General features: G+C 39.4%; 1 protein-coding gene across 1 annotated transcript; it reads right to left on the reverse strand.

Moving 5' to 3' along the window:
- Nucleotides 1-3,654: 3,654 nt before the first annotated feature.
- Nucleotides 3,655-11,661, reverse strand: LOC102303058 (aminoacylase-1A). Its single transcript, XM_005932245.1, has 15 exons — nt 11,553-11,661; nt 11,092-11,237; nt 10,220-10,284; nt 10,011-10,115; nt 9,823-9,917; nt 9,549-9,625; nt 8,597-8,686; nt 6,884-6,940; nt 6,702-6,775; nt 6,555-6,604; nt 5,742-5,886; nt 5,568-5,636; nt 5,403-5,482; nt 4,224-4,284; nt 3,655-4,088 (listed from the first exon to the last, which is right to left on the reverse strand). The coding sequence occupies exons 2-15, from the start codon at nt 11,216-11,218 to the stop codon at nt 3,924-3,926; spliced, it is 1,260 nt and encodes a 419-aa protein (XP_005932307.1). The 5' UTR covers nt 11,219-11,237; nt 11,553-11,661; the 3' UTR covers nt 3,655-3,923.
- Nucleotides 11,662-11,998: the final 337 nt, after the last annotated feature.

An 11,998-nucleotide genomic window follows, 5' to 3' on the forward strand; every position in this document is an offset into this window, starting at 1 on the left:
AGCAGCAGAGCCATTCAGCTGTGTGATTTACATTGTGCATATAGCCCTTCATACACTGCAGCATCTGCAAGTATTAACAGCTCTCCCCAGAAGCAAGAAAACCATGGAAGTGAAACTCATTACAGCCTTGCTATATGTACACCAAAGCTACTTTACGGATACTGATAGAGAAAATGTTTTTCAGACTGCCTCTCAGTTCTTGTTTACGATTTTATTTCTATAAATCTTCAGGCTTTACTTGGTCCATTAATTGTAAAAGGTCTTTGAGAGCTGTTCATGAATTATGATCATAATCCTGGAAACGCCACAGTAGGGTGTGTGCACAGACCTTGTGAATCAGGTAAAATCTCCCCATGTGGGCAGGCACCCTGCTCAGAGACCACAATTAGGTGGGGATCAACTGTCGAGCAATTTTCGTTTCCAAGGAAAAAACATGTATACAAATTACTGACTCTGGCACCACATATAATAAAGGCTTTCCTGAAATACTGAAACAGCGAAGTTGTCATTGACAAACTGTTTAACAGCACCTATGTTTCCCCACAGCCCGGCATTCAGAAGCTCGGCAGCTGACCCGACAGGATGGCTGCACCTTTTTCCCCCCCTCTGGGAGGAAGGATCTGGGTTCAGCTTTTATTCGGCTCCCTGATGGCCCCATGTGCTAATACTGCTGTCACGTCCTGGGGAGAGAGAGAAGACTAATTACTGACTGCACTCGCTTCCTGCCAGTCCCCCTCTGAGAGCCATACACTGTTAATTAGACGACAATACCAACGAGAGCTGCACTGTGGATGAGGCCGACCTTTACCTCATGTAAATAGCATTAAAAATCAAATTACATTTTTAATTCCTCATTGCCATTATTCCATCTGTATTTCATAACATCCTTCTTTACAGAGTTTTTCCATTTTTAACCATCCAAGTAAAGTGAATAAAAAAATCACTTTCTATTTAAGGGACACGCTAAATAAAAACACAATTTTAATCTGGCTGGGTGAGCAGAGATTTTAACTGTAGGCCAGTTTTACACCTTTCTGTCTTACAGATTTTAAAATGATGCATTCTGATTTAGTGATTCCCTCTGGCCAACACATTAGATATCTGTCTGATATTTTAAATATGATTTTTAGCCACAGACTTTCTGTGAAACTGCACTCAGGCTCTGGAATAAAAGCTAATTGCAGCATACTGACATGCTCACAATGAGATCACCGTAAGCACAAACACAGTAATGCCACCATTTTACTTTAGGTTGTTAGAACGCTAATGTTTGCTAGTAAGCACTACACCTAAAGCATAAATGATGCTGATGGGATATTTTGGGTGGGTGAGGATAATAGTGGGTGAATAAATATCAGGACCAAAGAAAAATCAAAGCACCAAATCAAATTTCCAGCAGACATTTATATTTTACCTATTATCACAACTGCCACCTATCTGTGGTCCACTATCACCAAATTTAGGAGGATGAATCCAGTGAGACATTTCTGCATTTTATAGTGTTGCGTTCCTTTAGGAGGCAAACCCATGTTGTGCATTTTGTGAAATACGAGCTCTAGCTCCATCTTGCTGTTAACAGGTGATTAAAAAAAAGCAGCCTTTAGGAACATAATGGTGAAATTAAGTGGGGGGAAAAGCTGGATTTTTGTTTGGGGTCCACTTTGTGATTATCTTGAGGCTACAAATGGATTCAGTGTTTTATTGATGTGATTATTTTAAGTGTTATTGCTGGACCTTTAACCAGATGTTTGGAGGTTAAATGCCTCCCCCAAAGGCAATCAGAAGTGTTCTTTCATAAAACAACAGCAATTCTGCCTCTAATTAATAGGTCTAATTAAACTGAGTGTTAACGTGGCATCAGGCATGTCTCTCCTGTTTGTGTAGCAGAAAACAGGACAGTGACAGTAGTGAAGAAATACATTTATTCAGTTTGACTTTTGGTTAATTAAAATTTTCTGTCATCTAAAATTTTAGATTTGGTTTAATTAGAAACTGGCAATCAAAAGTCTCTTCAGCTTTCACTTGAGTTCTTTAACCCTTGTATGGTGTTCGGGTCTGTGAGACCCATTTTCAGTTTTTCTCAAAAGAAAAATTAAACAATGAATTATTTTTTCAACCTGAAATTCATTGGCTTTGGCTTATTTTCTGTGAAGAACATAAATCCGCACTAATTTTCAATGACCTCATACTGTACCTCCCCCCACGCATTTACATTACATACAAGGTGTTCGGGTCCACTGGACCCAGGTCTAATAAAAGTGTTGAAAGTGTAGGTCCTGTGTTCCCACACTCTGTCTTCCTCCTTTCTGGTGCTGCTGGTAGTGTTTTCTTCCCCTCCTGCTCCGCACAAAGTTGCAACATTGTTGAAAATTCAACTACCAACACCGTCTGCACTGACATTTACACACATTTTACCCTCTTTCTTGAGGGATCCAAATTTTATTTTCTCATACCCTGTCCCACCTGCAAATTAGGGGCAAAATACTATAAATAAGACTTTGCCAGTGTGGTTCTTTATCACAACTGATCAAGATGGCAAAAGATTATCTGCTGCGAGGGCCATCCAATTGATTTTGGAAGAGAGGGGCTTCGGATGATGATGTTGACAAAGAGGTTTCAGAATATTTCACATTTCTGAAAATTCAGAGTCTGACAGTGACTTTGAAGAAGAGGATGAGGTTGAGCACCATTTAGTAACAAAACGAAGACGAGTACCCCATCTGCAGCCAGCTCCAGGACCAGAACAAGCCCACCAGACAGCAAGTGAAGAAATATGGATGTCAATAACTGGTGAAATTGAACGGTCTTCTTGCCCAAGAAATGAGCCACCCTGCAGAGCTGTTACTGTGATCAGCCAGGGCCAACACGGCTGACAGTTACTCATGTGCAGGACATCAAGTCTTCATTTGAGCTTTTCATCCCAGATTCCATCCAGAAAATTATTCTGGATTGCAGTAATCTAGAAGGAAGGTGTGTTTTTGGAGAGAGGTGGAAGGAGATGGACCAAATTCATCTAAGAACCCCAAAGGCCTACTTTGGGGTTCTTATCCTTGCAGGAGTTTTCAGGTCCAAAGGGGAATCCACAGAATCCCTGTGGGATGCAGAAACCGGCAAGAACCTTTCCGTGCATCAATGTCTCTGGAAAACTTCCACAAAATTTCCAGGATTATCCGTTTTGATAACCGAGACGACAGACCAGCTCGACGGCAGAGAGACAAGCTAGCTGCCATCAGGACAGTGTGGGATAAGTGTGTGCACCACCTCCCCTGTTTTACAACCCTGGGCCTAATGTCACCATTGATGAGCAGCTGATCCCATTTAGTTGTGAAACATGTTGCTTCACGTGTAAATGTGTTGTGTCTTTCCACTCACTCCACTTGATTATAACTGATTTATTTTTTTTATAACATTTTATAAAAAATAAAAAAAAACGAGAAGCACATTAATTCATAAATGTGATCTAACAAAGGTAAAGGGAAAAAATTAACCATGTTTGCTGTTCATATGGTTTGTAATTGGGATGAAGTAAACATCTGTTGAGTAATTTAACATAAAATTGTTTGATAGTGTTAATTTGGAAAGCCAAAACTCTAGCGGGTCCACCAGACCCATGAACACTGGCTGAGTAACAAAAATATGAACACCACACAAGGGTTAAATGAACTGATTTACACAACAGGCATTAATCCTTCAAAAAAAAAGGTACACTCAATCGCAACGCTAACATAAAGGATGCTAAGACTTGCTGCTGTGCTGAGTAAAGCAAAGCTTAGTGTGACTTCATCCTGAGAATCAAAAAGATAAACAGTACCAAAGGCTCAGTGCTCCGTTTAATGATATACTCTTTGGTAATCTTTGATAATTCCTCAAGTTAAATAGTCAGATAATCTGGTAAATATGTTTTAGAAAGGATTAAATTATGTCTAAGCCTCATTGGGAAGGGCAGCAACGCTGGCAAGAGCCGGGATGATCCTCTCGTACACGCTGATGCCTTTCAGGAAGACTTGCTCGTTCAGATACTCGTTGTGATCATGCAGCAGGATCGGCGTCCGGTTCATTGGAGAAAAGCCAATAGCAGGGATGCCCACCTAGATCATTAAACAAACATTATTTAAAACACAAGAACTGATTTCTCCCAGTAATGTCAATAAAAGAAAAACCTCAAATGACTCTCAGAAGAAAATTTCCTCTATTTACAAACTCAAGTCAGTTCTTAAACTCACCGCACGGATGAAACGGCTATCTGTGGCAGCAGGAAAGATCTCCTTCTTCAAAGTCATACTCCTAGAGTGGAGATGATCATATGAGACGTGGCTGTTGATTACACAGTATGCTCCTGTTTTTAGCTGAAACTATATGGATAAGATGTTTTTAAACGTGTGCAAAAAGTGTCACTGCCTATATTGGAAATGCTTGCAAAGCACAAGTAAAAACTCATATATATGTAAATCTCCCTGAATAACATATTAAATGAAAAAGAAAATTCTAGTGTTTCACAGCTCCACAAGTATCTGTGACAAACCTTTCCAAGCACAAGGAGCAAATTGTGAGAGTTGTGTGAACATTTGCAGCTAATGTGTGAAGACTCATAGAGCGGATATTTAAAAAAAAAAGAAGAAGAAGAAAAGAAAAAAAAAGTTATGTAAGCAGATTACAAGGATATAAAATTCAGTTTTGCCATAAACTAACACAGCAGATCATTTTTATTTAAAATCTTAAATTATTAATTGTTCCAACAGTAAGATGAACACATACTATTTGAAGAATCACCAGAGTTAGCAGCTGCAGATGAAGCCAAAACAAAGGTTTAAGCTGTGACCACTACACAACACTGCACACCTATCAGCCAAAACACTGACACGGGGAAGTAAAAAACACTGATCATCTGGTTACAATGACGATTCAAGACTCTTTATTGTCATTATGCAAGCATAACAAAATTAAAGCAATACTCCCTCACATGGAGAAAAGAAGACTTAACATAAATATACTGAGACAATAAAAATACAAAATGCAATACTTTAACAGCCCACAATAAATGTTGGACCCTTGTGGAGATAAAATCACTCAAACACTGCTGCAGCCCTTAGCCCACCATAGTATAAGCACTGCATGTCAGCAGCGGTCGCTTTTTTGTACTGGTTTTCATCTTTGCTTTGTGCAGTCAGCTTTGTATTCTACTAAGACAAAGATCTTACAGATGTGTGCCGTCATTTGTGTTGGGGTGTAGGGTTGTAGCCTCAGGTTTATATTGTTAAATAGTGATGTAGTAATCTGATGGCATCTTAATGTAACAGATGCAAATCAGAGTAAAATTGTGGCTAAATGTCGTCACTTTCACAGACTCGTGAAAACAGCAGCGTTATGTATTCCAGGTTTGAAAAAGGATTTAGTCCACTCACATTTCTTTGCAGGAAGCACTGAAGGCATTCCACCATGGATCACTCTCATCTGTGGATGTGATATTCTGGTTCATGTGTTTCTACAACAGATACCAGCTGATTTAGACCATCTGACCATCAGAACAAACCAACAGCAGTCTTAGAGTTGAGAGCAAGCACACTGACCTGAGCAAAATCATAGGTGACATCTTCTCCTGCTTCCTTACACCACTGCTTGATCTGTCTCTCAAACTCCTGGTATAGTGGTAATTTAAAAGTCAATGTGGAGTACTATGACACTTGCAGCCATGTGCATAATTGTACGAAGGAGTTACACAAACACATAAACCACTTACGCACCTGTAGATTTACTGTAGGTGGTATTCTTAGGTCAAAGCTGATGTCCATTTCAGCCGGGATGACATTGTAGGCCACGCCCCCTTTGACCATAGTCATATTTACTGTGGTGACGTCACCAAGTGTAAAACACTCACTGGTATTTAGCCTGAGGAGAGAGAAGGTAATAATGCAAAACAGACCAAAATGCAACTTTGAATCAAACACAACTGCATTTTATAAAAGTTTATATTTCATTTAATGGTCTCTTCCCAATTATCTATGGGACACAAAGACAACTGATGAGCAGTATTTGACAATTAATACATTATTGCTTCCATTTCTGTAGTTTTTTAATGGTTACAGTGAATTTAGAGGTAATGTGCCAGAAGACACCTTTTTAAAATATTTTCCTTTAGTTATGTTGAATCGTTCATGAGAGACTGAGCAATTGAATTTCCACAACCCAATTATGTCATACATTTCTAGGCATCCAAAAGTGTAAATATTTATCTAATGTCCTGAATACTGTGTGAAAAAAAAAACAGAAAAAAGTTTTTAAATAAATAAATATAGGCTACTCACATTTATGACATGTAAAGATAAATTAGAAGTTCTTAATGTCTACACAGTTCATTAAAGCATGTTGCTATGGGACAAATTAGCTGCAAATAGACCTACAAGCAAATTAACCCATCGTCTGTACAATTGAAATTGATTTACACACTTTTGAGAGCAGGTTTTGGGATAACCTATCACCTCAAACTAACTCCAAAGAGATCTATTATAGAGGAAATCTAGGACCTGCTTACACTACCAAAGTGTAAATTTCCTCACCTGTGTTTTTCCTTCTCTCTGAAGTCCAGGAAGGAGTTCATGACATGGCGCTATAAGAAAGTGAAAAGATAAGTGTTGTTACTGACACTTTCCTTTAGTCCTGTTTTCAACCGCTTTATTAACCAGTAACATTGTACAGATAAGTACCAGCTTCTCAGCTGCTGTATTCTCCACAAACCGAGACCCATGACCTGGACTGCCTGGGCAATGGACAGTAATCCCTGAAAGCAGAGGAAATCCTGCTTGATTCAAGACACGTTTTATCATCTAACCAGTAATTCAAAACTAATTTAAGTTGAGGTTTCAATTTCTGTGTATTTTGTACTTACACCAGGGGTTCCTTTCCCCATAAAACACAGTGAACGCATCAGTGGGATTGGCCAAACCTGCAGAGTATGCAGAAAAAACTCAAATACACTTTGATCCATCCATTTTTCTCCACTCATCCAATTCAGGAACAAGGATGGGAACGGAAGCCCATCCCAGCTGCCACAGGGCAAGAGGCAGGGTACACCCCCAGAGACAGAAAATCATGCACTCTCATATTGACACTTGCAAGTCACTAGTTAATTTAGTATCACAATGAATCTAACCTCATGCACAAGAACATGGAAACTCCAGTTCAAGATGTACTGACTCCCATTTCTGAGCAGACATAACCAAACACTGGAATCTCTTGATGTTTGGATGTCAAATTTAAACCCAGTGAAGACATTTATGAAGGCATATGAGGCAAAAGTCTAACATCTTCACTATTTTTAGTCGAAAAATATTTCAGGAAGTGTTCTTATCTGTATTGAAACCTAAAACTTTCTAGATTATCATGAAAAAAAAAAGAGATTAAAAACTATTACATTTTTTTTACTTTGTAAACTGTGTCTATTTTTTTTAATTACTGTGGTTTTATAACAAAGGGAATTAACAATCATTTGAAGCACATTTGTCAGCCAGCATCACTGGCTGGCCACTTTTCTATCTAGCAGTCGCTGTTAATCAGCTTGCTGTTGCATTCTCTCTTATTGTGTTTACGTCTGATCAAACCAAACACTGGCTCTGTTATAAACTCAGCCATGCGGGCAAGTTTGTTTTTATCTTTGGCATGAATAATGTAAAAAAAAAAAAAAAAAGCAATTTACATATATAACCTGAAATTTTCAGACCTGCATTTACTCATTTTTTTAAAGGTCTCAGTGAAAAAGTCAAGAAGTTCAGAACTTTTTGAACTGATGTTACTGACACCAATTAAAAAGTAAAATCACACAACAACACAACGAAGTTACAATCCCGACTTAATGGTCTCACCCATCCTAAGAGAGAGAAAAACAGGAAGCCCAGTTAGTGCTGATCACAAAGAAAAAACACCCATATAAACACTTCCAAACCTCCCAGAGTAACACTTCTCCTTTCTCCAGAAAGTGTGTAAGGTTGAGGCTGAATCAGTTCGGGAAGATAAGGGAAGGTCTGAACACAGAGTATAACATAAAAGAATATGGACAGAAAATTACTAATATATGTGAAAGAAAAATAAGTAAATGCCAAATTTGATTTATAATTTATACATTTGAATTATAATCTTCCCCCATTAAAAAAAAAACTTATTAAAAATAATGTAGTGGGTTTCAGGATTAAACCACTCTTCTATATGACATCAAAGAGAAAAGATAAAATCAAATGTTTGAAAAAGAAAGAAAATAAGGGAAAGGCTAGTAAAGACCGCCAACAACAAAGACATTCTCTAAATCCTTTTATTTCACTACAGCATGATCAATTCTCAAATTTAAATGTGTAGGTTTTTATTGTTAGTCTCTTCCCTTCATTAGCTTAGTTTTACTAGGTGCTCTTGTTATGGATACCTGCAGTTTTATCTTGTTTCAAAAGTAAAAGGATTTTCTGTGGAAATAATTCAAACTAAATAAATAACAAGTATTTTTAACTCACTCATACACTTTGGCATGTTCAATATTTTGATTTTGATTCATTTACTTTTGAAAAAGAATACAAAGGCTGCTTTATCTTTAACTGTATCTCTTTATTTTTTTTACCTTCATCAAGGGCAAAGCCGATGTTTAACTTGTGAAACTCTGGCTGCTTCACAAATGTCTCCATCCCCTTGTAGCCTCCAACTTCCTCATCTAAAAAAATAAGTAAATAAATAAGTGACTACAACCTAACAAGACTCGGAGAACAAACTTCATCCTTATTACTTGGATTCAATGATTATGGCTGATTAGACATCTGCTCGGGACGAAGCTGGGAGGAGCAATGCTGGCAACAATGTAAACTCCCAGGAGCCAGTGCCTCCGCTCCACGCTGGCACAGTGCAGAAATGTTGCTGAAAGGGGTGCTGTTTCAGTTTAATTTATTCAGACTTGAATCAAAGCCTTTGTGTGGAAAGCAGACAATAAATACCGTACAACATGTACAAACAGATGCAGGAAACAAAGCGTACTTGGACGCACATATTTAACATGTCTATACTGGATAAATGTGAATAGACAAAGTCCTGCTGTTAAAGTTTACATCTCCACAACCTAGGAGATAATGTTTAACACACTGTGTGTTTTCCTACCCATCTACACTGTTAACAGACCCCCTAAGAAGAGTCTACTTAATATGCATTTCCTGTTTTTATGATATCTTGAGGTGTCTCTGGCAGACTGACAGGTCAGAGTTAATCTTAGATTGAGCACATGCGTTTGGCTGACCAAAGGTAAAACTTATCTCCTTTGTGTTTAATGAGTACAAGACTACAGTTTGTGATCAGTCTTTATCCCTGTTAAAGAATTACTGAAGCTGCATCATAAGCAGTTAACAACAACAGGAGAATGAGGATGGTATCAGTCACACACTGTATGTGTTTTTACTGTCCTAGCATTACTAATTAAGGAGTAATCAGTCACAGTAAGTAAAAATACCCATGAGCCTGTATTAACAATATGTAAAGACATTACAAACAATTTAAAAACAGAATGGAGAGGCATATTAAAATCTTACCAGGAACAAACATGAGATGGAGAGTGCGTGTCGGTTTCCATCCCCTCGCCTTCAGCCTCCTGACTGCCTGGATGTACCTACACAGAACAAAGTGAACGCAGCAGATATATGACAGGAACAAGGACGAGAGTGTGAACTGACAGTATGCAGGCTGAGTGAGCGGGTGTTAAATCGGGTGTTTCTCATAGAAACATAAATACAAGAGAGCATCACAACAACACTAGAGCACAAATCCTGTTTAATAAAGCAAGTTATCAAGGCAGGTTATACCCACTGTATAGTTACACATTTCATGTCCTGTGATCCACGGGCATAAATGTTGCCCTCTGCATCTTTGAAAGCACTGAAAGCATCGTACTTCCAATGTTCCTGGAGAAAAGATTGATATCAAATCTGTTTTTTTCAGGTCTGTTACAGGTGATAACAGGATTGTAGCGCCATACAGTGAGACCGATGTCATACCTGATAAACAGGTACAACATCTGTGTGGGAATTCAGCAAGATGGACTTCAAGGTGGGATTCGTTCCCTCCCATGTCATGATGGATATGACTCTACCTGGAAAAACCTAAAAGGAGCAGGGACAGGAAAAGGATCTTTTTATTATTAATGTTATGTCCACTGTATCATGTAAACAACTGCTCTCTGAACGTAGCCATCAATGTCACACACCTCGATCTTCTTCAAGGGTAGTTCAAGCTCCTCCGCTATTCTGTCAAGGAACCTAAGAGCAGCATCTATGAAAGAATAAACAAACAATAAGACATCGCACTCAAGCATTAATAATTGAGTGAAAATTCTCAGTCACAGCTCCTGCTGCTGGACTTTGACAAGCCTTCTCCTGTCATCATTGCATTTTCAGCCACTCTTAGATGTGCATGTGAAAAGCAGTCTAGCTAGCCAGTCACACTCTCTCAGAGCAACTGGAACACAAACCCTGTTTAACATGGTTGCTGTTAAACAGGGTGAAATATATTTCCAACAAGGATCTAACTGCACGGGACGCATTTCACAACCGTAAACAGGGTCGTAATGCCTCCAAATAGTTGTTTGGAAAATGATCCATCCCCAGGGTCACATGTTTTTGCCTCATGGCTGTTGCTTTTATTTTTTCTACTCCTGAGACTCAGCACAAGGTGTAACCACTGAACTGAAAACTTTACATAACAGCTCAGCGTTTAAGAACATCTGTTACATGCATAACTGTGAGCATTTAATGTTTAACTGACACAGATAAGAAGTGAACTTTGATTACTTTTTCTCTTTGAAGAAGGACAATGATGCCACTGATACGAAAAAATCCATGTTACAGTTTCTCAAAGGAAGCACAGATACTGTTTACAATACATTTTTTATTATACTATATAAAGAAACAGCATTTGTCGATCATAATCTTAAAGGAAAACCACAGAGAAACAAGACATGAAAAAGATCATTAGTCAAGCAGCGGTTTGGGGTCTATTAAAGACAAATGCATCCCAAAATTCAATTGCGCCATATCGCTAAAGGTCACAAACTGAGCTCATGTAATAAAAGTCTCTCACCATAGTCGGGCTCTGGGTGCACAGTTCTGAGCCGGAGGTAGTCTCTAAAAAGAGACACGGAGGGGTCTTCACCCTCAGGAAAGCTCTGTCCGCCTCCAACACCTGGACCGTCTTTGTCAGGCAGCATGGTTCGACTTATCCTCTGCCTGAGGACATAGGAGGCAACACACGGCATGTCACAGTGATAACACGCCAGGTTCATGCGGCAAATATCTGTTCTTTATCTGGCACAGACATGACGCTAAATCCGTTTATCACTGTCTCCCTTTTACCGCTGCCATGACCATACCTGCTTAAAACACCTCAGCTCGGGTCCTGATAAAAGCTAGCCTCAAGCGAGTTACCTTATTGTCCCTGTCTTTTGTGCCAGGCTCCAGCAGCGGAGATTACAGGACGGCAAATAGCGCAGTGTTATTTACTCCACCTTATTTTAATACTTATTATTACTTGTTATTACTCACCCTCTCCAGCCACGCAAGCTCTACGACCCAGGTAACCAGGTTTGTGACAGTGTGTGGCACTGTGTATCAGCTGACATGCTGCTGGCTTCCTGCCCTTCAAAATAAAAGTCTACTAGCTGTGGTAACTACAATGAATTTGCATTTTCTGCCTGTTTCACACATTTGAAAGACACGACTCTCGTTCAGAACTCTTTGTATTTTTTAATGCTATCGCGCCGTACTGACACGCTTTCAGGTTTTCCGATCGTGGCTCAAGAGTTGGCAGTTCGTCTTGTAATCGGAAGGTTGCAGGTTCGAGCCCCGGCGTCCTTGGGCAAGACACTTCACCCGTTGCCTACCCGGTGGTCAGAGGGCCCGGTGGTGCCAGTGTCCGGCAGCGCCTCGCCTCTGTCAGTGCGCCCCAGGGTGGCTGTGGCTACAATGTAGCTGCCATCACCAGTGTGTGA

This window comes from Haplochromis burtoni, unplaced genomic scaffold (assembly GCF_018398535.1).
Source record: "Haplochromis burtoni strain Fernald_Lab_line unplaced genomic scaffold, NCSU_Asbu1 Contig_156, whole genome shotgun sequence".
NCBI lineage: Eukaryota > Metazoa > Chordata > Actinopteri > Cichliformes > Cichlidae > Haplochromis > Haplochromis burtoni.